Genomic DNA, 27,758 nt, shown 5'->3' with positions numbered 1-27,758 from the left:
AACTTGTTTGATTGAATATCAGATTCCAATTTATTTCATAAGTCCGTTGGAGCATTCAACTCTACTAAATTCAGCTTTTGAAGGCTTTATAAACTTTATATTTACATTATTTTTTTATTGATTGATCTGTATTTTAAGCAGATTAACCTTGTTGTAATTATGGCTTAAACTATGTGTGGTTTTTGCTCGCCTACTCAAACACATTTCAATTTACGACCCAACCGGAATCCAACAAATCACTGGGATGCTGTTAGGGATCTTGCAAGTTGGCGCACAAACTATCTTCACAAATTTCGCTCCATGCCCACAGTATGCATTTTCATAAGACGCAAACAAGAACTTTAGCTGCAGCGAAATTAGATCCAGAGGGGGCAGGTCCTCGGTGGGTCCTCGCTTCTTCTTCCTCGAAGGAGGACAAACACCTGCAGTCATAGACACTGGGGATGTGCCACGCCCACTCTTGTTTGGAAAGGAGGGTGGCTGAAAACTGAGATACTGGAGAATGGAACTGGGTGAAAGCAGTGCACCTGAAGATGCTGCAATGACTGCCGAGCTACGAGCTAAGCTGCATGTGGGTGCATTGAAATAGTTCAACTACTTTTGCACAATGGGAACGCCGAGCAGGAAAATAGAATAAAAATGCCTCTGCCATGGGATTCTCTGGGGCATATAGACCCGACGTCCGAGTCTGAAGAAGATTTCAATGTAAATTGGCTGCCGTTGGGCGAACGCTGGTGCCACGGGAATGTGTCAGCGGCTTAGACAAATGGCAGATAAGGGGCGGCTTTTGGGGCAAGGAATGCTGCAGCTGCAGCTGGAGGGCGGTAAAGAAAGTTGTTCCAAGGTGGCTTCCGCCACTCCTACTCCTTCATCGGCGAACTCTCAAAGTTATTTGCACATTTTCCGAGAGCTCGAATTAGTTAAGGAGTCTTAAAGTTTGCCAAAAAAGGTGTTGAGTAGCGAGCTAGTTAAGGCATTAAATAATAAACACTGCCGAAAGTGAGTCAATAGAAAGGAGCACACTGGTGGTAAGTGAGCGACTGCTAACCAAAAAGGAAGCGGCAAGGAAGTTTCTATCGGATTTCAACCCCTTGGTCTTTGGTTTTCAGCTGCCGAAACTTGGTTGCCATGGCCCAAAGGCAGGTAAAAGTAGTTAAAGTTGCACCCAAGTGGTTATTCAATTTGGAGAAATCCGTTAGTGCAGAGACTACAAAGAGCAGAGGTTGCAAGTGACATAACCGCTTTTTTTAAGTTGAATAAGATAAGTGTATTCAGTAGAGTAGTTTATAAGAAATGGCTTAAAAAATCTTAAAGGTTAAACGGTTTCCACAACTCATTTACAAAGGTTTCAAAGATAATATTTTCTCTCTGCAGGCTACTTCGCACTACATAGTCCGTCATAAATGTGCGAAATGAAATTGCTTCATCAAAAATAACACCCCATAGGATGTTATTCATACGAGCCCCTGGTATTTGCAGAGGCCAACAATGTCATACCCATGTAAATAATTGCCAACATGCGTAGTCGCTTTGTCTAACACAACTCGGGATGGAACATGGCAAGAAGCGGCAGACAAAACATGGCCGTGTATTATGAGATATTTGTTGTACATTTTTCTACAATATTATGCACTTATGGGAAAGGTCGAGGCAGCGCGACAGCAAAAGAAATGCACAGGAAGGGGCCAAGAAAAGGAAAAAAAAAAAAAAAGAAGAAGGTGTCTGCGAGAAAAGGGTTGCATGGATGGATGGATGGATGGATGAGTTGGCTGGGTGGTTGGATGGTTTGGGGTTTGGGGTTTGGGGGTTTTCGACTTGGTCTTGGAGAACCGAGACCCTGAGCATTGCCCTCTCGCACACAATTCTCGGTTGACACCAGCTGGCTTCCCTGTCGCCCGTCTGTGTGCAGCTGTCGACATCTTAACATTCAAAAGCCAACAATGACAACGCCAACGATTTCTGCGAATGGGAATGGGTCTAGAAGACCGAGACTGCGATTCCGACTGCGACTGAGACAGCGACTGAAACTGAAACGGAGACGGAGACCGAGACCTGCTCAAATGTCAGCGGTGCAGTGTCTGGGGCTCTGCCGGAATTAGCAAAATGCAGCTACTTGCACGCAATTTGTTCGCAGAAGGATAAGGACTCTGGGCGTTGGCTGGAGCAACAGCCTGAAAGTGTGCTCTGCACAAAAAAATAAAGGATGGAGGCGAAGAAAGAAATAAAAAAAAAGCAAAGAACGAACCCGCGTTGACCATTTGCCAAGTGAAAAGCCAGAACCAGCCGAGTGATTTTCCATCCCCCTTTTTTCACATTCCTCTACTGGATAATGCAAGATGTGTGTTTAAGCTACGATTTTTGCCCGCCCTTCGACTTTTCGTTTCTTTTTTTTCACTGTTTTTTTTTAGCGATTTTTTTTCAGTCGCCCAATATATTTGCCATCTGAATGAACGTGCCAAATGTTGGAGCAATAAGTTCTGCAGTCGAAAAGGAAATTTATATTACGTTTTAATATGAGTTCAGCTAAATATTTGACGAGGTGAGTGTCCCTTTACATAAACGTCTGTATGTAACTCTCTGATTAGTATGAGTAGACATCAAGTGGCTGGCACCTGTTCTGGTATCTGTGCTTTTCACAGGTTCTTCTTTACTGACTAAATCTGTTATTTTTAGCCAGAAGTGTGACTGGTCTTAGGCGACAAATTCACACCCGCTGAATGCTGTTTACTTAAAGGATTATAAACGTTTTTTCCCCAACCAAAGTGCAACTTTGCATAGTGGTTGGATTTTACCCACAACATCGGTAGTAAGCAAAAACTGGAAAGTAATTATTTATGTTCTATCTGACAAAGGTCTGGGGTAAAAGGGGTAAAACAGAATATTAATACAAAAACTGTGTTCATAAATAGATGCTATTATCATTTGCTTGCATCTTAATGTCATTGATAATTAATCATCTAAAAGAATGTAATCTTAAATACCACTATGTCCAAAAGCGAAGTAATTTCAAGATAAGGAAATCTGACGCAACTGCAATTACAACGTTAAGTAAGTGTCAACAAAATTTTTGAAAATTCCATTCTTCCTCTTGTTTAGTGGAAGGCAAATGCTTTTAGTGTGAAGACATTTTTTGCCTCGATGTCGCATGTTTCTATTTAAAAAACCCGAACAGCTTTCCAATATACTCAATACATACACACACATCCTTGCTTTCTATCTAGCCATCCATCTCGTCCCCTCTCGCTCTGGCTGCTTCTGCCCTCTCGCTTGCACAATGTCAACGTCAAAGTGCAAGTGGCATTATGGCAAAGAAGTCAACAGCGAACAGGATGTGGGGGTGGGTTGGCCAAAAGGAAAACAAGTCGAGCAGAGACACTGAGACAAACTCTGCTAAATGAATAGTTCACTTAAACCACAAAAATTTATCTAAATATTTTTGAATTAAGAAATCATTTAAAAGTTCTTTTAATATAATATAATAAATCTGGTAAAGAATAAAAGGTGGTGTAATTTTCACAAAATGTCATACAAAATAAAGTGAGTTCGAATGGATTTAAATCAGCTAGGAGAGTACATTTCTATCCGGAAAAAGGACGAATTGTCAACACTGGTGGAAAGGAAAATGAATGGCAGCGAGTGCAGAGGCGTGTCCCTGCCTTTTTTGCCGCTATTAAATGCAATTTTAAAGTCAATTTTAGCTTGCAAACGAATGCAAATAAATGCTGTCAGCGGCAGGACACGATTAGTGGCAGTTGTGGGTGGGGTCCTTGAAGGACTCCGGTTGCAGTGCCAACAGCTCAGTTAAAACGGCATTGACAGGCGTTGATAGAAATCGAATTAGCAACGGCGATTGCCACACGTTGCTACATTTCCACCCGAGGGGGAACTGTGTACAAATTATTACGCATACGCCTCCGAACAAAGTGGAAAATGAGATGCGTGCATTTGTAGGTGTGTGTAGGTATGTATGTATGCGTATGTATGTGTGCGTATCTGTGGCATCTGCAGTTGCCTTTATGTTTACAGGCAATTAGCATTTTAATGCCGCACCAAACAAAAGGGCAACTGCAGGTGCCCAACCGAGTGATGCGAGGCCAATGGAGAACGACCGACGGGGTTGATCCGCAGCCAGGGGAAGGAATCGGGTGCACATACTCGTATGGGACTGAGTATGACGTTAATGTAGGTGGAGGAGGTGAAAATGTGGAGGGGAAAGGGCACAGCAGGTGCTCGTCTGGTCGCGCTCGAGTTGCTTTTCATTATTTTTCATGTTCGACATGAGCGCAAATTGTCGACGACAGGCAAAGGGGCCAGCGGGACGCCAAATGCTATAGCATACTATGCCATACTATATGTTATATAGCAGCAACCAGAGTCGGTGGAAAAAATTCCAAAGGATGCAGTTTTATAGAAATGAGTCTAAGAAAGTCACTTTGAACAAAAAGAACAACATGTTTTATATATGCGAACGTTTTTTTTTTATTATTCGTAAAAAAAAAATAATTGCACAAATCATTGTATGCAACGCAGAAACTTATTTATTTTATAATGGTTTTATTTTTTTATCTCAAAAACATGCAACTTAATTTTAATTCCATCTTGTGTGCGAATTCCTAAAGACAATATACACAACACAAGCAGCCGAGGAGAATACAAGTTGTTTTTGTATGATAAACAAAGAAACGAGTTTGTTTTTGATTTTGTTTTCTATTCTCTAATCCGACATGTGCGGGCTATAAAAATCACGCATACGCAATGTTGTCATCTGTCATCTGTTTATTAAATGACCGCGTGCGCTAAACACTCCACCTGCATTAGTCGTGTATCAACAAATTCCAATTAGTGTCAGTTGTGGTTGGTTAAGTGGATTTTATTGAATATTTTTTGGTGGTTTTTGCATTTTACACTTTATTGTTAGAGAATTTAGGTATTATAGTTGTTTGTGTTTGTCGATGTTATCCTTGCCTCCTAATACAGGCCAGATAAGATGATAGACCGTTAACGTTGATAACAATGTCGTTGCCATTGGTCGTAAATCCACCACCACATTCCTGAGGCGCAGCCAAACAAGAGCCAACAATCAGGCAGGCAATAAGAAGCAAGAAGACATAGATCTGCGATTCCATTTCGAGACAAGGTGATCGTTTCAATCGGCGGTGAGATACTGTCGATGCATTTCAGTTACGGTTCGAGTTATATGCAAAAAATTGTAAAACGGGAGAATCCCGCAATCGAATAATATGCGCAGGTTTTAATTACCAATCGAGACTCGGGGTTAGTCTCTCTTATCTCAAAGTCGTTGCTTACTGGAGGAATTTCCAACGTCATTTGACTTGTGCATCTCATTAACAAGTGAATTCAATTCACATGCTGGAAGTAATATTTTCTTTTAGTCAATGCCAAAGATCAGTCGCCAAACTCCCTCTCAGCGGCGCCTCTGGCCAAATAAGCTGGTCAGTCGACTTAAAGCTGAGAGGGCCGCGAAACCGGTATCATTTATAGAACAATTATGAAGTGGGCATTGCCCCAGAGACGCTGATAGAGATGCCATTGGTCTCCACATCTCTAAGTTAACGTTATTATATTTTTTTCTGCGAGGTTTGACTTTAGTTGTTTATGGGTCAATACTTGATTCACCTTTTAAAGAACTTATAATCACCCAACCAAAATTATTTTCTTCGCATGCTTCAACGATAATTTTGTTGCTGGCTGTTTTTGCCATGTCTGCTTTTTGTGTAGGTGGATTTCTAATGTATGGTGCCTTTTGTGCAAGGACCAAGAACTATCTGCTAATAAGAAGGAAAGCAAATCTGCATAATCTGTGCATGGTGAGTACCTTCCCTAATAAAACCTTGGCAGGCAATCAAAAAAATAGCAACAAACTACATTAATTTAATCGATAGCTTTAATGGTGAGTAAAACATGTAATTGATAAGGTGAGCTTTGTGGATTTTATTCAGTTTGTATTCCTAGAACTCGCGTCGAATTGTATATAATTTCATAATCAAATTAAATACACGAATCGAAGGCAAGTCGCAAGAGATTAAGAGAACAAGCTAGACTTAGAGCGCTATTGAATACAGCTATGATATTTTCTATACAAATCAGATTGATTAAATTTTTAATTTTTATTTGATTTTTCTAAATAATCTGTTTTTTATACTTCCAAATGGTACACTCAACACATTTTTATGATATTTAATTGGTAATTAAAAGGTCCCCTTAACATTGCTTTACCTCAAAAACTACGCTTTATGTAAAAAACGACTTATTTTTTAACTGCGTTTTAAATATCGAATGAAATTTAAAAGTATTGTTTAAAGTCCATTTCCTAAGATAAACACCTTGTACATTTTTTTAAAATAATTTTTTTTTTTTTTGTCTGTTGGTTTTTAATCTTATTGACGTAAGCAACACTATTTTATGTCTTTCGAAATTTATAAAAAAAAAAAAAAAAAATGCTATCTCACAAATAAATAAAATTAATAATTGGCATTATAAAAAAAAGACCAAATTTTTTTACTGTGTTTCAAGTATCTGATGAAATTTAAAAGTGTTATTTGCAGTTCATATCCCAATATTAATAACTATTATTTTTTTTAACAATATATATTAAATATTTAACAATTTATTTTTTTTGTCTTTGTTTTTGACCTTAAAGAGTATTTACGAAAGCACCATAAACATTAATTGCATTTGAAAGCTGCTATTCAGAGTTCTTTTAAAGTGAATTCCCGATAAGAATCATATTAATACATATATACGTGTTATTGTTTTTGGTCTTATCGCTTGAGTGTTCGGATGATCATTTATATACTCAACCATTGGCTCTCCAAAGCCAGTCTTTCATTTTCTTTACCAATGACAAGAATGTCTCGGTTGAAAGGAATACTTTCGATTCTGTGCCTTCTTCTGGCCACGTGGCAAGTCGAGTGCGCCTGTGGTGGAATGCAAAATTATCAGTGCGTGGCACGTCCAATGTGCAAAATTGAACTGGGTTATAAAACTCTTCAAGCCGGCAACATGGGATGCCCTTCCACGGCGGTCTGCTGTCCAGATACTCAAATAGTAAGAATAATAAAAAAAATAGAAATGAAAAGAAATTTCAAAAAATACTGTGCAAAAAATATCACTTTTAAAATAATTATATGTATTAATTAAAACGAATTTATTGTATATGAAAACATTTTACCGCGAGATATAAACATAAATGTGAAAAGTGTGTTGTTTTAACCTACTTGTAAATTATAGGATATACAAAAATTTCGTAAAAGAAAAGCTTATGTTTCTTTTTGCCTTTTTAGAAAAGCAATCCAGTTGTGCAAATCGATGAGGTATTAAATACCAATTGCGGACAACGTAACCCAAATGGAGCGACCTTTACTATTAAGGATTTACCAGGATTCGCCCAGGAGGCCGAGACGCCTTGGATGGTGGCTTTGCTTAGACGAGATCTCAGCTATAAGGCCGGTGGCGCCCTGATTGCCGATAACGTGGTTATCACAGCCGCCCACGTACTCGAAAACCTACATGAATACGATCTGATTGTCCGGGCTGGCGAATGGGACTTTCAAACCGACTCCGAGACCTATGGCCATGTAGACGTTGGCATCCGAAAGATTGTGCGTCATCCTGATGTGGATACATTTAGCGGGGCTAACAACTTGGCCATTCTGTTTCTTAACGACCGGATCAAACTGGCCAAGAACATTCAGCCCATTTGCTTGCCAAAAGAAGAACAGTATCCTGGTCGTCAATGCATCTTCACTGGCTGGGGACAGAAGGACTTTGGCCGTTATTCCAATATGAATCTGATGAAGAAGGTGGAGATGCCGGTGGTGTCAAACGATGTGTGCCAACGAACGATGCGCGATTTTTATGGCGACGAGTTCGAGCTCCACAACAGTCTGATGTGTGCCGGCGGAGAGGAGGGCAAGGATTCCTGCCAAGGCGACGGAGGATCCCCGCTGGCCTGTCCACTGTCGAGCGATCCCACCCGCTATGAACTGGCCGGAGTTGTTAACTTCGGCGTCGGATGCGGAGAAAGAGGATATCCCGGTGCTTACACAAGTATTGCGAAGCTCAAAAGCTGGATAATACAGGAGAGAGCTAAATATAATGATCCTAACGTGATCCATCGTCCACCGGTCGGTCCTGCGAATCGGGGAGCACGAGACGTTCAACCTTTTCAAAATGGTAATTTTGCATATATAGAACCGAGAACCGAGACAAGTCCTGTTTGGCCAATCCCACCACAATTACCTCCCAACCAAAATCAGAATAGCAGAGAACTTTGGCATAAGGCTTTCATTAATTCCGGACCGAATGTCAACAATGGAAATGTCGAACCTCCCCGATATGATTCCCAACCGAAACCGAACACACAGAACACAAACAATTTTAACGATCCGCACAATAGATTCAATCCAAGCCAAGGTCAACAAGACAATCAATATGGCGTTGGAGGACGACCAAATATTAATTTCCATATGGTTCCTTCCCGTCCCTCTACGTCCCACGTTTCCCTGTGGCCAAGCCAAAATTTCCAAACGACGCCGATCCCCCAGAGACAGTACCCGATGCCACCCTTTATCCCACCAAATAGTGTTCAAGTGCAACCAAGTTGGCCCACACCGACATTCGGACAACAGGTAAATCAAAATGGCTTTGGGAGACAGCAAGAAAACCATGGTTGGAACTTGGGACCACAGAATTCCCCACCAAACGGTGGGAATTGGCCACAGTCCTTTAGGCAAACACAACGATTCCCTCCAAATGCTGGTGAAAATCAACCAAGCCTTTTCCCCAACCAACCCGTTCCTTTCCCTGGGCGACTGGATCAGTTTAATCAGATTACAACACCACGATCAAATGTTCTAGAAGGTGGGAATGGGGCACAGTCCTTTGGGCAAACACAACGATTCCCTCCAAATGGTTTTCAAAATCAACCAAGCTATTTCCCCAACCAACACGTTCCTTTCCCTTCCGGGCGACTGGATCAGTTTAATCAGATTACAACACCACGACCAACTGTTCCAGAAGAGGTCACTACAGAAAATCAAGAAGTGTTCTCTACTACATTAGGTTTCGACGAAGATTAAACATACAATTTCAAATCAGATGTTGACTTTGGCAGTCAACTACCAATACTATTTTACTTCTTTAAAAATGTATAAAAATAATAAATAAACTTAAAATAATTCTCAGAAATATTATAAAATAGAATATTAACTTCTTTTGAATTGGGAATACTATTTTTCTTCTTTCAAAATGTATAAAAATAATAAATAAACTTAAAATAATTCTCACAAATATTAAAAAATGAAATATTGACTTGTTTTGAATTGGGAAAAAAATCAGGAGAAATTGATTACGTTTATCAGTAACCTAGTGTACATCATTAGCCCGATGGGCTTGTGGCAAATTACCGGGCCAGCGATTTGTTCCCATTCATACACAGGACACAGTGGACAGCCGCGGGGACCGCAGAAAAGGGGAACAGGATTGCAGGGATGGCGGAGGACTGTCGTCCTTTTCCAGGAGCGGAACTTCGGACCCGCGACATCGCTCGGCACGCACACGCAGCAGCTGCGGGCGCCATCAAAAACTTGTGCTTGTGGCGGGCGCACTTTAATTTCAATTTGGCGCCGACCTCCGCAACGCCACCAGCAGCACCACCACCAGCACCAGTACCACCTCCATCGGCAACCCACCAGCACCACCGCAATGAGACTAGCCCCACGGCAATTTATTGTTTTCCACTTTACGCCTGTGTCCCACTGGAGACGGTGTCCTGTCCGCGTGTTATTGTTTTGTTGTGTTTTTTAGTGCCGTCCTCAAATTCAAGAGTTCTCCCGCCACCGCGATTCCCTTGGGCTTTTTGAGGGATTGAGCCACTTGTCGATTGTAGGCAAATCAGAGGAGCCAGCAGTTTGGGGATGGTACATTGGAAAAAATAAAACAATTTAACCTTTATTTATCTATATTATCTGCTGAATTTTGATTTACCAAGCCTCGATCATTGCACCTAATATCTCAAAGTTTAATCACAATAAATGACAATTTCAAAACTGTTTCCCGTTTGTGTAAGTGTAAAAGGGCAGGGACGGGGAAGGAGTCAGGAATATTCACTTACCATGACAGCATTGCGCTTGAAATCCATAAAGTTCTTCACCTCGGCGGCCAATTCCCGCAGCAGGATAATGCCATCCTTGCGCTTCACTTCGACGTCGTTGTCCTTGAAGCGCTGCAAATGAAAAACCCAAAATCATCAGATACACAATTCTCAGTACATTCAACGGCCATAAACTATAAAGCTGATGGGCGAAGGTTCGCGAACACAAAAAAGGGTTAAGGGGCCATAAAACTTTTCCGCTTTCTTATTGTCCAACATAAAACGCTGATGTACTTTTGAAACGGTTCGTGGCAGAGAATTGGGCAATTCGAAGGAGTTTCTATGGCTGCAGGCCAGGCTAAAATTGTTGTTAAATTGATTTTGATGTATCTTATTAATTTAATTAGGTTTTCATTAGCTAAACGCGCGGTTTGCTTCCATTTCGCTAAAAGCTTTTATGGCATGAACGTGGCTAGTGCCGCTGGTCATTAAATTGAATGAAAACGGATTGAGTACTTAAATTGGCTCCTCGCTTGCTTTTAATTTAGTTGGTTTCAGTAACCGAAGGCACTGGGAAAATACATTGGTTTTAAAGGTTTTATGCTATGCAAATACTTCAATTAAATTAAGATTTTGCTTAAGATTAATTAAAGATTTATTTGATTTGACCATTAAAGTTTCCCTTGTTGGATTATCAGACCCTTGAGATCTGGAATAACATATTACACGGCCTATAAAATAAATATAAAAGATAAGGCTTAAGGAATTGCACATAATATGTGAAGAGGAAGACTCTCACGACTGCGACAAATAAGTCTAATTAAATTTCACATTTCATTGCACTTATCCCCAAAGGCGCACATACACACACACACACAAACACACACAAACACACACATACACACAATTTCGCAACAGCAAGTTCTCCTAACTGAAGTGAGACACGCACACATTCTTGTTTCAGATTGAAGCAGAGACACGCATTTAGTGGCCAAGTTAATGGCCTCAGCGTTTTGTCCTGATTTTTCCCACCAGTCACTCACACACTCACACTCACAGTCACACTCACAGTCACACTCACACTCACACCAGCACACGCACACGAAGATGCCCTGTTCGCCATTATAATGATTTTTCTATTGAACGTGTTGTCATTTGTTTTAATGGAAAATTCCGATGAGTTTTCTTCTCTGTTCTTTCTTCCGATAAATTCACATAGTCATAATCGAAGGAGCGGCAGGCAGATGGAAAAGCGAAATGGGACTCGCAAGCAAATGCATTTTATGACTTTTTCATGCATTTAAGTGCCACAAATTAGCCATTTGGAAATGGAGTTATATGGGGGCCTGGACACGCCCATTTCAAATTGTCACTTTTCAAACAAACTGTCAGTTGAATTATATTTTCGCTGCAACGTTAAGAGAAAGAGGAGGAGAAAGCAATGGGCCTGTGTCTGTGTGTGTGTGTGTGCTCCTGTACATGTCTCCAGCGAATTAATTAGAAAACTTTTCTTAACTGATTCAGTGCCAGCAGCAGCAGTGGAGAAACTGCTTAAAAACAGAAGAATATGCCTGGCTATGAATGCAAGTTCCCAAAAAAAAAAAGGATTCTTAATTATAAAAGAAAATATTCAAATTAAATAAGAAAATAAATTATTTTGAACTAAGGCCAGGTTTTCATGGTTAATCAACAAACAAAATTATTGAGGTACTTTATCCACACTCACTACACTTTTTCTTTGGGTGTAGTTGTAGGTGTGTTTGTGTATAAAGCGGCTCTCACACACACGTTGCAAATATTTGTGGCCTCAGCCAAAATCCAACCATGTACCATTTGTGTGCTTGTGTGTGACCACAGAACTAAAACTGCAGAGAGAAGCCTCTTTGAGGCATTCATTAGTTGGCTAAAGAAAATGTCGCCCACACAAGCAAGTAAAAAAGAAGGTATTACTGGCAGAAGGAGTTTTGTCTTACTTGTTATCCCACTGAGGATTATACGTTCTACATTTATAAAGACTTAACATTCAACTACTCCTAAATGGAATACTAGTACTTTCCTTAGTTTCAGATGATTCATTTATTATCATAACGATTTTAAAATCAGTTTGGCCTAAAAAGTAAAAGTAAAAGTAAAAGAGCATTTTATGTTTTCTTAGGAGCTAAATTGAGCCAATTTCCAGGGCTCACTTTTTTCACAAGTGCTCGGTCCGCGAAAGTTTTCCTCCAAAAATGATTTATAGCTGTTGAAAAACCATTAGCAAACTATTGGCAAATCAAAGCATTGGTTAAAAAAAGAGCAAAGGAAAACTCGAAGAGGCACGGGCGATGGAAAATGCATTGAAAATTAAAAGAATGTCAAGCAAGCAGCGGCAGCGTTACAATAAGAATCAATGAGAAAAACAAAAGCAAAAAAAATTCTATATTCTATATGTATATCTGCGGGGGCTTGCAAGATATTAGCCACGGATGTAGGGGCCACGCCCACAAAAACCTCACCCAACTTTCATGCGATGGCAACATTTTATAAAGCAATTTCCACGCGAGCAACATCGAAATGCAATGCACGCCTGAAGGACGCACGTGTGTATGTGTGTGTGGGTCTCTGTGTGTGTGTGTGAGAGTGTCCTGCCGCGATGGAGAGTTTCCAGAGGGGAGAAGGGGGTGTGGGGGGTGGAGGCAAAAAACTATATACAATATGTATACAATATGGGTAGCACTCGAAGAGCGAGAGCAGCAGAAGCAGCAGCACAGTAGCAGCCATAGAAAGTTTTTCATTTTGCGGTTGACTCTGGAATTCGAAAATGTTGCGCAAGGAGGAACCCTCCGGCGGACCTCTGCCACTCCTGCACTCCTGCACTCCTGCACCACCACCACCTCCACCCTCCTTTACCCACTTTACACCACCACCCACTGACGGGTGCGTATGCAGCTGGCGAAGAAGAACTTAAACTGGAGCAAGGACATCCGAAGGGGCGGCGCTGTGAATAAGGAGCATTCCTGAGCTTTGGCTTCTGCTCCTGTTGAATTCCAGCTCAAGCTAAGCAGCTTACGCACGCAGCTGCAGATGCAACAGCAGCAGCACCGGCTACCTGAGCCAGCACTCTAACATGAAACAAATGCAAATTTGTAAATTCTTTTTGCACTGCTACAAAACACAAAGTTACAGTCTTATAAAACAAAATTAATACAAATTAACGGTCCTTAATAAATCTAAATAAAACATGGTGCTCATTGTTTAAAGGTGAAACAAATATAATACCTCCAAACCTCAAATTTGTATAAATTCTTTTCTAGAAACAATAAATTCTTAGAACTCTCAGTTCATTTCCTTATTGCTCCGAAATATCATAATTACTTGAAAGAAGTAAATTCGTGGAAATCAAGTGGGATATTCCTTGAAAGGTAATTACTTATACTTTATGGTTTCTGCGGGCTTAAAATTCTGCTGCAACTAGAAAAAAATCTTAAGGCTTAACTTGAAATCAGTTTTGTTTTTATGAGAGAAGAATTATTGTATTTAACATTATTCAAATGTTTTAATCGCTCGAATTAATATTATTGATAATTGTTAGTTTCACTTTTTTTTCAGTGCAGTTGTAGTGCTGGGTATATTGACTTTCGTCCTGGCTTCCTCCTGTCTCAGTTATAAGGCGCTCAAGTGCCACGGCGAGCTCAGAAACCGGAGCAACTCTTTGGTCGGGTTCGGCATTTTGTGGGCTGTCCTGGAAATGCGCTAATTAGATTTTAATGAAGATGTCGCTGTCACCCTTCCACCCCTTCTACCTCAGCCCCTTGACAGTCTTGTGCCCCTTCCCATTGGAAAAGCGAGCAACAATGTCTCGCATCAACGCGCATGTTTCCCAGTTCACTGAAGCAGAGATTTCCTTTGCTAATTTCTTCGCACAGCAGATTTTTATTTTCCTCCTCCAATATTAAAGTTTGTAGTTTTTGCTTTCTGTCAGAGTTTGTTGATTTTTTGTTCATCCGAATGGATAAACTCTGTTTTTTTTCGTAAAACTGCATTAAAGTTTTAATTAGCATGTTTTGCTTCTTTTTTATTGCTAGGTAAAAAGTTAGTTCATTCCGCCAGTTATAATTGGCTTATAAAGGACCTTTTGCGTTGAGTGAAAAATGGTTCAAAAAAGCAGTGTTGCCAAGCAAGATTCCTGTTTTGCATTTAATTTAAATATATTTTTTACGTTTTTAATAGTCTAGTTATAACAAACAACACAAAAAAATTCTTGAAAAGTGGCCAAACATGAAGATGTTGGCAGACCAGCAGTATTTAATTATTCTATACTAAATTAAGCAAATAATCCTGAGGGAGTTGAGTCATCCTACCTGGCATTTGCTGCGTCCATTTAATGGACAAACCCCCGGGGATTTGATGAAATTAAATATTTAATTTGCTTTATACTTTCATTAAGAACCAGCCACGCCCCCAGAAGTCTCCGCCCCACTTAACATTTGTTTGCCGGCAGCTGTATGTCATGCTCGCATTTTCGCCACCAAACGACAACGACAGACTTAAATATTTGCATAGACAAGTCCTCTCGCTATACACAAACGTACATCTGCGCATAAACTACATATATTTACATATATATATATATGTACAAATATACATATTTATATGCTTGGAGAGGATCAAGGACTGAATGCATTTTGGACCCCACAAAAGCCAGTGGAGTAGCCCCATGAAGGAGTTGGTTGGTCTGCCCTTGGCCATTTGAGGGGGAGGGGGAATGGGGAAAGGGGATTTCCCCGCCCCCTTAAGTGCGTTGCCGAGTCGTCGCCTTGATTTACGATTAGTCTCTTCGCAGTCCGCAACACTGTTCGCCACACACTTAGTTAGCCAAACACACAAAACCAACTCGATCTCTCTGGCCCACGCCACCCCCTCCCCTCCCCTCCCCCTCTCCCGCCCACATTTTAGCCACAAGGCCCTTAACAAGGCCTTTGTATTTGTCACCAGGCCCGGGAAACGGAGCAGAATCGCCGCTTGGTGATGTGTAGTTGGTATCAGTGGAGTGGGCAACCACTTTCCCAAACAAATGACCAGCAATCTGCAGTTTGGATGGCAGTCTCTGCCCACGAAAAAATTATAATTGCTTAGGCACCGAACACAAGCAGATTCCAACTCCTCATGGACCAAAAGAACAGACTTTTTAGCAGACCACCACTTCAAATCAATAGGAATATTTAAACTATTAATGATTGTTAAACTAAAATAATTATCTGCTCGAAATAAAACATTTTGGCACATTTTTCAATTTCATTTTAAGCATTGCTATTGCTTAAAAAAATGGTACATGAATTTTGCCTTACTAGCTTTTATTACCTGAAAAACATTAAATGTTTTTTGCTGTTTTCAAATATTTAGTTCATTGTAATTCCTCTATGAACATGAACTCATATTTCAGATGGTTTACTTTTACCTTCAATGCCAAGAATAAGCTGGCAACGGCAGAAAACAGTAATTTGCATGCCACTTACAGAGGAAGCCGACTACGAAAATGAAATAGAGGATGGGAAAATGGGGAAATGGTGAGGGAAAGCGAAGGCTGGACGCTAAAGAAAAACGACAGCACGCGCCAGTTTTGTTTTCTTATATTGTTCGCTGTTAAAAAGTTTTGTATTACGTGCAAAATGAGAGCACGCTTAAATTTATTTGCCTGCGAGGCGAGTTGAGAGCAAGAAGGTAATTTTTACTTGAATTTGACCCATATTTCACTGCAACTGAGGGCCCAGATGTTTGACAATGATCACCAACACCGTTAGCTGCACATCATCATTTGGCATAATGGCACAACCAGACAACTCCTGTCGTTTTGTCCATTTGTGTTGCCGACATGTCGTTAAAACCTTTTCGGCTCGGTCACTTTTGACACAATTTCACATTTTAATTTTCGATAAACACTAAGTTCAAGAAAACCTTACCAAATATTATAAAAAAATAGGGAACACGAATTTGTGTTTTTAATAAAACAAAGAAAACTTTTAAATTGGGTTTGCTGATTACGAATATTTGTATATGTACATATTCATATATACAATCTAAATTATAATACATATATAACAGATTGATAACGGTTAATAGAACACTTATTGGGAATTCCATTCCGTACTCACATAATCAGTTTTAATTCCTAGAAAAGTCATTAACAAGGTGACTCATTCAACCTTATCTTTATGCGCCAATAAAAACATCGATTGTACTCAAATTTATAAAGACGAATTGTTCTTTATACACAGTGTATGTTGTATATGTACAGTGTATTCTTTCGAAGAACATATTTCATGGTTTAGGAGGAATACTTTTTTAGCTAGTCAGCGCTTAACGCTTTCGAGCCAGAAGCATACGGAAAATAAAATAAATGAATATGCGCCACGCACAGGCATTCCGCACCCACACACTCTCACCCACCGCATATCCTTGTGCTTCTCACTCTCTCTCTCTCTGCCTCCATCTCTCTCCCTCTCTGTCTGTTCCTCATCCGTGGCAGCCATTTTGTCTTCGGGTTGTTGTTGTCCTCGCTGTTCCTGCTGTCCTGCGACGCCTTTCGCATAACTGAACGTGTGCGCTGCATTTGTTTTACATTTTATTATGCTACTTTAAAATGCCAAACGGAAAAAGCAGCTACCCAAAATAGCAAAAAAAAAACAGAAAAAAAGAAAGCAGCAACAGCAGCAAAACATGGCAAAAAAGCAAATAAATGCGATGAAGGCGAAGCTGGTAGGCAGACCACACCCACAGCATTGTCCGCTTTCCTTTTTAATTTACTTTTTCCCTTTTTTTATATTGCATAAACATTTTTTGAAGGACAACAAGAACAACCAAAAATTGTGTCAGCTAAAAACCCACAAAACGATAACGTATGGGGAGTAATCTAGACGTATTTAAATTTGACAGCCTTTATATATTTTAATATTTCTTTAGAACTGATAATGTGGACATAAAAAATTGTATTACCGAAGTTCAAAGATTTTAATATATAATACCTGCTCATTCGTTAACAGACTTTCGATTTAATTTGAATTAAAGCTCGGACAAATAAGCATGTGCCAATTGTGGATGTTATTAATTGTTCTATTCGCTTTGTCTTTACTCTGTTGCGGGGAAAATAGTGAAGGCGATGAGGAAATTGAACAGGTTCGAATCCATTTCCAATTTTGTAATCATTTTGCAATATATAATATAACTTATTCCAGCCGAAATGCGGGATGACTTCACCGTTTCCCTTGGATTTGGTTGTAAAAACTACTGAAGGTCAAGCAAAGCCTGGGGAATTCCCCTGGACCATAGCCTTGATCTCTAATGAAACATTTATTGGTGGTGGATCACTAATTGCTCCAAATATTGTGCTCACAGCTGCCCACATCGTCCTAAATAAGTCAGCACAGGATATTATTGTGAGTGCCGGCGAGTGGGAATACGGAAAAGCTTTAGAACAATACCCATTTGAAGAGGCGAATGTGGTGAAAATTGTGAGCCATGAGAAGTTTCATTACAAAACGGGAACCAACAACTTGGCTCTCCTCTTTCTCGATCAGGAATATATGATAACCTATCGTATTAACACGATCTGTTTGCCCAGAAAGAACTGGGCATCGAATGACAGTCGCTGCTTTGTGGCTGGCTGGGGCAAGAATGGATTCAGGGATCATTATTATCCAACCGTACTGAAGAAAGTAGAAATGCCGATCGTGCCCTGGTACACTTGCCAGGATCAGCTGCGAAAAACAAGGCTGGGCAGCAGGTATGTGTTGCCCGCAGGATTAATTTGTGCCGGTGGCGAAGAGAACATTGATTCCTGCACCGGCGATGGCGGTGGCGCACTTTTCTGTCCAATGGCCGAAGACCCCCAGCGATTTGAGCAGATTGGCATTGTTAACTGGGGCATTGGCTGTAAGCAAAAAGACGTACCCGGTGTTTATACTTATCTGCCCGACTTTAGGCAATGGATTGATCAACAAATTGAAGCCAATCAATTCTTAAACGATATTATAAATGAATAAGCACAAATCATAAAAAATCTACATATTTTCAATCTAAACACAGAAACAAAATATGTATGTACACAGAGCTTTTTGTTTTTCTTTAACCAAATAAATTCGATTCTTATACTCCGTGTTTTTAAATGCCAAAAAGCTGCAAATCCTCTTTTCCAGGGTGGCAATAATTTTATAAAACACACTATTTATTGGCCAAACCATCGGAGGTTGATGCCGAAGAGAAAGGCGTTAACAAGGGCCGCACTCATATAATTACAAAAACACACAAACAAACAAGCCGACGGAAGGACAGATCAACCTTCGTACGCACAAAAGGGTATGATATAATGTTTAAAAAGCACACACGTATACAGACTATTTCCGTCAGGCGAACTGCGCGGCGTATACTTGATATTTAATTCAATCTGGGCGTAGGTTTTCATTTTTTGCCGTTGTAAGCGACGTGCGCTTTAAATTAACACAAACAAACGTTGTCAGCGACAGCAGCACCCACACACAGACGCACACCCCAACACACACCAACACTACCGACAACAACGATGCGATAAACACACACACACATATACACACACACGGCCAACAGTAAAGCAACAGCAACAAGGCACTTGACAATTACAGACTCAATGACAGTCACAGCCAGCAAATTTATTTGCATTTTAGCTGCCTTTCTGGCTCCGAATCCTGTCGCTGCCTCACGTCCTCATCCCCCTCGTCCCGCCAGGATCCTTGCTCCTGCTCCTCTCCACGCGTTTCTCTGTATAATTTGCCTGATATTTATACCCTTTAAAAAGAGCTGTCAGCAAATGATCAGTGTAATGTCCATTCATTATTCAAATAATAGTAATTTATTATTAAAAATGCAGATAAGACTAACTGATATTATTGCAAAAATCTTTTTTATTTCTAATTTTTGTTTTTTTTTTTAAATTGAATTCAAAAAGAACCTAATGAAACCAATTTTTGCAAATTGTTCATCTCAGGCTTAATAACATTACTTGGTTTAAATTATTTAAAAAATTTTATTTCCTTATTTAAATTTGTTATTCCTTTTATTTTTTGTTTATATGGGATGTGTTAATATGGGATATATTTTTTGTAAATTTAATACATACTTCCTCTATCATTTAATATACATATGGTTTTCAGCAGTGCCCTATCAGTAGTAAGAAGCACAAATTAAACGACAATCCCCTCACTTTAAAGGGTATTTAAAAGCCCGGCCAGTTGTTTATGTAAATCCCCATAAACGCAATTCTCTCGCACATAATCACAATGTACACACTCGCCCAATAAAACCAGCCCACTAGCTCATGCACGTCTGATTAAACGCGGAATACGCGACTCAATGAAGAGGGGGCTGAATACTCGCGGATGCCTTGGAAGCCACCATCTTTCACCGCAGGCCACGCAGTCAACCAAATCCAAACACAGCCATGCTTATTAACATAGATAGCACCCAGGCACATACTTATAGCAGCCCGCTTAACCCACGTTGCCCCCCCAATTAGCCTTATTTGTGTTTAAATTGCATTAGGGCCAACAAACAAACAGGCGGCGAGCCAAATAAGAACGTCAAAGAAAAACACGAAAAATTGACGCATTTGCTTGTTAAGCTTCCACTAAGCTGAACCATTCAAAGCTTTTATCGATAAATTCTCTCTTATCGATAAGTTCAACTAAGTGCCCGTAGGGCTTAAGTGTATTTGTTTCGACTAAACCAAGCCAGACAATCGAAGCCATTAGCCAACGCGATTGGCCATACCCACATGTCAGGATTATCAGATACATATGTCCATATTATCACTCGCATCGAAAATAGCGTACTTATTGTTTGTCTAGCCATTTGACTGCCGTAATTACTTACACTTTTGATCTCGTTCATTTTGGTAAATTGCCGTCCGAACTCCCACAAGTCAACGCCAAACTTCAAGGCCCAATTGCGAACCCTGAAAATATTAAAATAATATGAATAATTTGCTTTATAGTAGGGTATAAATTTAGTTGAAAATAAATTTGAGGCAATAAAAAAACTTTTATTGATGTTATATTTTCAATTCCTTTTTTACAAGTTTCAATTCGGTCTTATAATTATAAAATATATGTTTCAGACATTATTGTCTATTATTATTTAAATTTTTATTGGCAAAATTGTTTAATTTCAAACAGATAAGCTATCAAAGTTATTGACCTTGTGCCATTTGGGATTTCCACAAATTCGTATTAATGCGATTCATAGAGCGCACAAGTTTCAAACTAAAGAACAGAAGAGGTTCTGCTTAATTTATGACATTTGTTTGTATAAAGCATTTTCGGCTGAATTTTTACGTCTTTAATGTTAATAATTATCGCTCTTTATTATATCGTTAAATATTTTTTAAGCCATTACCCGCAATACCAGTGCCATTCATCGACACGTGGCTGATTAAAAATCAATTAAAATCGATTTAAAATTGCGCATACATTATTTCCATCTCATTACGTATACGCATACAAAACTCTCATTAAGCAATAACTGGCTGTTGGCGAAGAGAACACAGGCATTATAACTAAAGAAAACATACTTTGCGAAAATATTTCTTCAATATTTGCTAATAACTTTTCAAGCAAGAAAAAAAGCTAAATCAACTATTTTGCAGGACCCGGCTAAAGTTCAACTCTCTTGAGAAACATCCAAGGAAGCGGCAAAACTCATTACATAAAACTGAGGAGAAAGGGAAGGGAGAAGTCTCAAGAGTCATGGGATAACAGCAGGACCAACAGCCAACTATTGTGAAAACATTTGCCAAACATTTATAATCTAAACGCGAAAGTCAAAAGCAAAACAAAAGCAGCTCAACGAGTGCTTATAAAACAAAACCTGGGAATGGGGATAGAGTGACTGAAGCAGCAGCAAATTGAAAATAAAGCATGGGAACCCACAAAAAAAAATTATATACAAAAAAAGTACGAGCAAAAGAACAACCAAAAAACAAAGTCAAGTTGAGACTGAGACTGAGTAAAACCTTGCAGAATAATGCCCCCAAAAATATTTGCACAATTTTATGGCATTATCTGCAATATCAATACGCTGGCACAGAGGGAGGTGAAGCCAAGGAAGCTTCAACTCGGGCACCAGTAACCGCAGCAACGTTGCGTATACGCAATGTTGATTATGTTGAACCGGCGGCGAGCCACCGAACGAAGCCAAAGACAAGGACGTAGCTCCTCTGCCATCTAGATACAAAATAAGCGCATGTTTATATGCTCTGGCCAACAATGGAGGAGAGAGGAGGTGGCTGGGGAAAAACGGAGAGCAGATTGCGAGGAAAGGAAGTGCAACTGCAGTCAAGCGACTACAGACAAAGTTTTATGGCTCGGGCGATGCCAAAAATGAATTTAAATTATATGAAAATTGTATTATAAACGGAAACTCCGGGGAGGCCAGAACTCCCCGCATCTGTGTGGCCCGCAGCAATGAAAGCGTAAACAATGAAGCGAAATAAAGTGGCCAACAAAGTGATTGAAATTGGATAATGCTGATGGCTGGCAACAACAAAGAGATGGTGAAATGATGGCGGGTTCAAGTGATGATGATTAAATGCTAGCCACGCCATGTAAGGGTTAAATAAGGCGTCCGAGATTGGTGGTTGATTGTCCATGAGTTCAATTTAATGCAATAAAAATTTTATTGAAGTAGGGTTGTGCATTTATATTAAAAGCTGCCATAGTGGGTTTTCTTTTACTCAATGTACTTTGAGTATTGACGATTTTATTTGAGCTGCGTTGTAAAAGATAAATTAAGTTCTCTAGGATAAAGAATTGATTTTAAAAAATAAATTATTAGATTTTGTTCTTTTTTCTAACTGCCTTTTCAGCTGGGATGCAAAACGAAATTCTGGTTTAAAACATTCTTTATTCTACTTTAGTTTGGTGCTATCAAAAATATGCTAGAAACGCCATTCAGTTCATGTGGAAAATATCCACATACTATATACAGAAAGTAGGGGAACAATGCATACTCTATACACACAACCAATAAAACGAGAAAAAACATTGAGAATCGGGTCCAAAGCAATGAAAGGCCATCAACGTCATCTTCTTGGCCTGAAGTAGAAGAGTTTTTTTTTCGATTCTTTGCACTCTTCCTGCTGCCTGTGGCCAGAAAAATAAAAGGACACATTTTGTTTTACACACAGAACGGGGTTTCCTTTTTGTGTTTTTTTTTTTTTTTTTTGCTGCTTGGCCAGAAACTTGACAATGGCTAAAACTATGTATCTGTGGGCATGAGGCGAGTACTCAGGTGTACTCGTAGTGACTTTCTATTCTGTCTCAGCTTTTTGAGCACGAAGCAACCACGTATGTCATGCTCAAGTACCATATACACCTAAAGCCATCGAACCAGTTTCGTTCCATTGCATTTTTTCCACTGTTGTTCTCCTCGGTCGTTTCACGTTTGTCTTTGCAGTTTTTCACTTTTCTCGGGGGCGGCAAGTTGATGTTGAGGCAGGTGGAAATAGGCTGTTGGTTGGTAGTCGGCCCACAGAGTAGGTCAATGGGTTTTTGCCATTTTGCATCATTGAAATTGAAATGAGTCCCCTTCTGACGCTGCCAGCAGACTTGAATGCGCAATCACAAGAGCGCACTTCACTGCGCCCTCGGCAAGTGGAGGAGTATTGAAATCTTAGAGCAAATACACTGCAGCAATCTTAAATTCAATTCCATTGAAGGGTTTGTTGTTCCAAAACATTCAAGTTCACAGAAATCCGTTGACAAATAAATTACAGTGATAGATCTTTAAACCCATCCACGAATCTATAATTTTTTAAATTAATAGAAATTATTTTATTTGAAACTTTACTATATATGAAAAGGTTCATAAATGTCTTTAACATTTACATTTAAATCTACTTTTAATCTAGTTTCTTTGTCCTCTTTGCTTGAAGTTCTGATGAAGTTCACGTTTGAAAATAATCTTTTTTTTTTAAACATTTAAATCATTTGTTGTTTTTAGCAGTAGCACCACGCGTGTTTCTTAAGCCCACTCGTGCTAATTAATTTGTTGTGTTGCACTCTAATTCAAAATCCACTTAAATAAAACCAAGGAGGAATTACAGCTGGTGGTAGGTGGAAAATAAAAACCAAAATAATGCGCCAGACGAAGCACTGCTGTCGCTTCTGTTTGTGTCTCTGGCTCAACTTCTGCTTAATGCACTTTCACTGTCATTTGTCATAAGTAGTTAGTGCTCTGCTGGCTGCCACTTTGTTGATTTTGTTTTATTTATTCACTTAAGCTGCCCCCGGTAATTAGATCTGCCACGCCCAAGTGAAAAACTGCTCACTGCTTCGAATGCAAAATTGTTTTAAGCAGCAATTGTGAAGGGTTTGCTGTTCCAAAAAATTCAAGTTCAATCGGTTGATAAATAAATTACAGTGATAGATCTTTAAACCCATCCACGAATCTATAATTTTTTAAATTAATAGAAATTATTTTATTTGAAACTTTACTATATATGAAAAGGTTCATAAATGTCTTTAACATTTACATTTAAATCTACTTTTAATCTAGTTTCTTTGTCCTCTTTGCTTGAAGTTCTGATGAAGTTCACGTTTGAAAATAATCTTTTTTTTTTAAACATTTAAATCATTTGTTGTTTTTAGCAGTAGCACCACGCGTGTTTCTTAAGCCCACTCGTGCTAATTAATTTGTTGTGTTGCACTCTAATTCAAAATCCACTTAAATAAAACCAAGGAGGAATTACAGCTGGTGGTAGGTGGAAAATAAAAACCAAAATAATGCGCCAGACGAAGCACTGCTGTCGCTTCTGTTTGTGTCTCTGGCTCAACTTCTGCTTAATGCACTTTCACTGTCATTTGTCATAAGTAGTTAGTGCTCTGCTGGCTGCCACTTTGTTGATTTTGTTTTATTTATTCACTTAAGCTGCCCCCGGTAATTAGATCTGCCACGCCCAAGTGAAAAACTGCTCACTGCTTCGAATGCAAAATTGTTTTAAGCAGCAATTGTGCCAGTTGCAGATCCAGCAAAAATAGCAACACGATTAAAAAAGGAAGGAGAAAGTTCAAGCCCGGCAACATTCTATTTTCGTCTAGAGTTAAATTCACTCAAGAATAAAAATTAAAAACTTGTGCATAAAAGAAGACCTTCGGTTCGATGAATTTTCAACCGAGTTGTTTGAGGTCCTTAATCGATCGCTCATCTGCAGGCCGTGCCAGAAAAGGAATCATGTAACAGTCCTGTTGACACAGGCCCATCCCCTTTTCTCCTCCGTTTAAAGTTTCTTCTGGCCACGGCACGTGACCCATAAGACGCTGTCAATGCAACTGCCTTCGAGTCCTCGTCCTCCGAGAAGGACGAGGATGGTTAAGCAAACGAGGCATGCATTAAAATGGCGATGGCTACAACTGCAACTGAAAATGAGCCAAATGAATGGGGTTGGAAGGGAAAAAGGGGGTGGGCGAGATGAGGGAAGACTTGGAAAAGAGGAAGGCCTAAGGAAAACCCGTTGAGTCCGTGAAGGCCAGGCCAAAGGAAAAGCGAGAAAAGCGGGCCAGGCGAGGGAAAACAACGCTTTCGACTTCGCCTCCAATGTGAAACTCGATCGGGATTTGGGTCAAAGGAAAAGCAACGGGCTGCGCCACCAAAGAGCGGGACCGCTCTGCCACTAACAGGACCAAAATCCAGAAACAGGACCAACTTCATCATCGTCATCATCGGTCCATGCCAAAACATAATCGTCAAAGCTGAAGGCCCCAAGGCAACCCGACCGGTCTCTGGTTGTTTTTGCTGCCTGCCAGCAAAAGTTGAAATAAATTTAATTGAATTTCTGCAGTGACATAAAGCAAATGGCAACATGGACGCCAGAGAAGAGAAGAGTCAGGCCGAAAAGAAAGCCGGCCAACAGCGAAAGCAAAAGTTTGTTTTTCAAATTAATGAAATTTATTTTACGCATGTGCCACAACATGTCAGCAGCCGAAGACGGAAGAGAATAAAAGAAAAGTAAAAGAGTTAAGGACATAAGATTACGAAATCGAATACGGACTCGCACTAAATTTTGTGGTTTAAAGAGAATATAAAACAAGTCATAGTTATAAAGCTTCAAAAGAGTAGTAAAAAAATATGTTATAGCTGACACAGTTCTGTTCCTTTCTATTTGCACAATAACAAGGAGCTATATTCATGGTCACTATTAATTACCTTTTCCCAAATGGAAGTAAATACTTATTAGAACTGATTTCCATAGAATTCCCACAATAGAAAACTTGTAGAGTTGAACAAAACTGACCAGGCTTCAACACCAATAAGGCAAAAGCTTTAACAAACAACTAATTGAATTTCAACACAAAAACCACATGGCAAAACTAATTTCAATAAATAAAAGTGACATTAGATACAAAAACAGAACCCCAGAAAAAAAATCACTTAGTGTGTCTGTTCCGGTTGCTGGCCCCGAATTCCCATCAGCCGGCAGTTGTCCTTGCCTGCAAATGGCAGTTGGTTTTTGGGTTAATTAGCCAAGTGAACGTTGCGGTTACGTGTGTTGCCTTTCTCCGCACCACTCAACCACCCAACCATCCAACCATCCAACCACCCAACCACCCGACCATCCACCCACCAGTCACCAGTCACCGTGTGAAGCTAATTGCAAAATCCTATTATATATCCATTAGATACGCACACACCGTGCCGTTGAGCATAAAAGTATCGCTTCGCCACATCAGAAAGTCAGTCCCTCACTTTTGCCCAACCTCAAACTAATAGAATTCGAACTGCCATATATAAAATTCATAAACATCTTGGCGTATACTAAATGGGCAAAGACTTTGCCCGTTGATGCCACTTTGTCACCCATTATTTTTCATTTACGCACATTTTTAATGAAACTGCCCATTTCTGTGACATTCAATATGCCTCAATATGCTTCTTGTACGAAAACGATAACTATAACTATAATGGGAAACTAAGAGGGAGTAAGCGGATTTTATTCCAATCTGTATGTGGTAAACAAAGTAATAATCATAAATAAATCGGTCTATAAAGGCAAACGAATGGCAAAAGTTTTACAAAAGAGATGTTGGAATACATAAAATCCTGATGATGCATGAACGCATTTATAAGTAAAATAATTACTAGACTTAAACTTTATGGAAACTTTATCTCATCGAGAGAAAGACATTTAAAACATTTAAAGACTGCAATAAATAAAATCTATTCAGAAGGGCTTAGAATATTTAATAGAAATTCTTTTTAAATGATTATCCGAAAGCTTAACTTCTCCTAACTAAGTTTTGTGTTAAGGGTATGATAAAAACTTCACACTTTAGCATCGTTTGAGCTGCTTAGCTTAATTATTTAGCGGATAACTAAACATGAACGCATTTTAGCCAACCAACAGTAAAAACAGTACAAATTTGCATACTTGTATCAGCAGCTTGTTTGTTGAATTGCTGACGAGAATCGGGTAAATTATATACAAAACAATGAGCAGAGGAAAACGGTTCGGGCAGAATAAACAAATTTACAATTAATTTCCTGTCCGAGGAAATTGGCAAAATATTTGGCAAATGCATAATTGAAACTGTTGGTGTCGCCTGTCGGATGACAGATTCGGGATGATGGATAAAACTTACTCGTTGTGCGGTATATCCTCGTCCTGATCGGCGAATGCTACAAATATGTGCATTTTGAATATTAGCAAGCCCAGCACAATGGCCACAAAGCAGCTCCAGTGTTTGCTCTCCATTTTCTGCTTGTTTTGCTGTCCGTGTGCGTATTTATATGAATCAATTTGTTTTTGTATAGTTCACGATTAAATCCCTTGTTTGCGGCTTGCCCCAATATCGATTGGGTATTCGGTTTCCAAATTGTATAATTTTTTATTGTTCTGGTGCTCAGCACATGGGATAACCACCACTGAACAGTTCACAAATTAAATAGAATTTCCGCTTTAATTGATTTATTTTTCCACGTATTGACACTTCAGGCAAAATGTTCTCTGCAGCATCACAAAAGTTTTTAATTTAAGTTTTTATTGCATTATCATATTTTGTGTAGCTGGTTTATTTTAGTTTCGGTTTAGTTTTGACTTTCATATACTTGTTATGAACGCTGCAAAGTCGGACAAAATTTGTTGCCAAAAGTCTTGATTGCTTTTTCCGGATATATTCAACATGGTTGAAAAACTATTTTAATCGCTTTTGTTTTTAGACGACAAGTGTTAATTGAGCTGGTAGTTGGATATGTGGTTTGTAGTTCGTTAGTATTTTTACCTGCAATAAAAGAAGAAAGTCAAAGTTTTAAAATAGGTATACATTTCTAAAGTCCAAGTGTTTGTATTAAACCAAAAGATATTTATAAAGGGTCACTACAAAAGTATATTTATTTACAACTTTTTTAAAATGTAGATAAATTTGGTCTGTGGCCTTGCTGTTTTATTTATTTTACCGCAAGAAGCAAAGAGAATTGGTTTACAAATAGTTTTCACTTGGCTCTCAAACAGACCAGAAATATTTCTAGCATATATGTTTTCACGATTTTGATTGTGGATGGGGCCAACGGGTTGATTCCCTGGCTCCATGTGAATTTGACCTAGAAATGCGTTTCCACCCACCATCCCACCGCACGCACACTTATG

General features: G+C 39.4%; 4 protein-coding genes across 6 annotated transcripts in view; 2 read left to right on the top strand and 2 right to left on the bottom strand.

Annotated features, from left to right (window-relative positions):
* The window catches only part of LOC108094538 (voltage-dependent calcium channel subunit alpha-2/delta-3), a 40,756-nt gene that overhangs the window by 9,699 nt on the left and 3,299 nt on the right, over nucleotides 1-27,758 (bottom strand). For both annotated transcript variants that reach the window (XM_017195140.2, XM_017195141.2), the window contains exons 2-4: nucleotides 26,755-27,393; nucleotides 19,994-20,075; nucleotides 10,136-10,246 (exon numbers count right to left, since the gene is read on the bottom strand). In XM_017195140.2, coding sequence (XP_017050629.1) covers nucleotides 10,136-10,246; nucleotides 19,994-20,075; nucleotides 26,755-26,867 — 306 coding nt within the window. In that variant the 5' untranslated portion in view covers nucleotides 26,868-27,393. The remainder of the gene's footprint in view (nucleotides 1-10,135; nucleotides 10,247-19,993; nucleotides 20,076-26,754; nucleotides 27,394-27,758) is intronic.
* On the bottom strand, nucleotides 4,850-5,164 carry LOC108094540. The gene has a single exon (XM_017195144.2). It carries the CDS (start codon nucleotides 5,124-5,126, stop codon nucleotides 4,956-4,958), a length of 171 nt encoding a protein of 56 aa, XP_017050633.1. The 5' UTR covers nucleotides 5,127-5,164; the 3' UTR covers nucleotides 4,850-4,955.
* LOC122320264 lies at nucleotides 5,624-9,236 on the top strand. 2 transcript variants are annotated; one of them, XM_043208392.1, is made up of 2 exons: nucleotides 5,624-5,828; nucleotides 7,305-9,236. In XM_043208392.1, exons 1-2 carry the CDS (start codon nucleotides 5,721-5,723, stop codon nucleotides 9,099-9,101), a joined length of 1,905 nt encoding a protein of 634 aa, XP_043064327.1. In that variant the 5' UTR covers nucleotides 5,624-5,720; the 3' UTR covers nucleotides 9,102-9,236. The 2 variants fall into 2 exon arrangements, with proteins under 2 accessions (XP_043064327.1, XP_043064326.1); XM_043208391.1 differs by lacking the exon at nucleotides 5,624-5,828 and adding an exon at nucleotides 6,767-7,068.
* On the top strand, nucleotides 17,154-18,240 carry LOC108094539 (phenoloxidase-activating factor 2). The gene is made up of 2 exons (XM_017195143.1): nucleotides 17,154-17,266; nucleotides 17,326-18,240. The coding sequence occupies exons 1-2, from the start codon at nucleotides 17,174-17,176 to the stop codon at nucleotides 18,130-18,132; spliced, it is 900 nt and encodes a 299-aa protein (XP_017050632.1). The 5' UTR covers nucleotides 17,154-17,173; the 3' UTR covers nucleotides 18,133-18,240.

Source organism: Drosophila ficusphila, unplaced genomic scaffold, assembly GCF_018152265.1.
Source record: "Drosophila ficusphila isolate 14025-0441.05 unplaced genomic scaffold, ASM1815226v1 contig_436, whole genome shotgun sequence".
Taxonomy (NCBI): domain Eukaryota; kingdom Metazoa; phylum Arthropoda; class Insecta; order Diptera; family Drosophilidae; genus Drosophila; species Drosophila ficusphila.
This window is presented reverse-complemented; position numbering and strand designations above follow the sequence as displayed.

Coding starts and splice junctions, on each gene's coding strand:
- LOC122320264 (XM_043208391.1), top strand. CDS start 6,802: ATGATCATTTATATACTCAACCATTGGCTCTCCAAAGCCAGTCTTTCA. Junction 7,069..7,304: donor GCTGTCCAGATACTCAAATA/GTAAGAATAATA, acceptor TTGCCTTTTTAG/AAAAGCAATCCAGTTGTGCA.
- LOC108094539 (XM_017195143.1), top strand. CDS start 17,174: ATGTGCCAATTGTGGATGTTATTAATTGTTCTATTCGCTTTGTCTTTA. Junction 17,267..17,325: donor GCGATGAGGAAATTGAACAG/GTTCGAATCCAT, acceptor AACTTATTCCAG/CCGAAATGCGGGATGACTTC.
- LOC108094540 (XM_017195144.2), bottom strand. CDS start 5,126: ATGGAATCGCAGATCTATGTCTTCTTGCTTCTTATTGCCTGCCTGATT.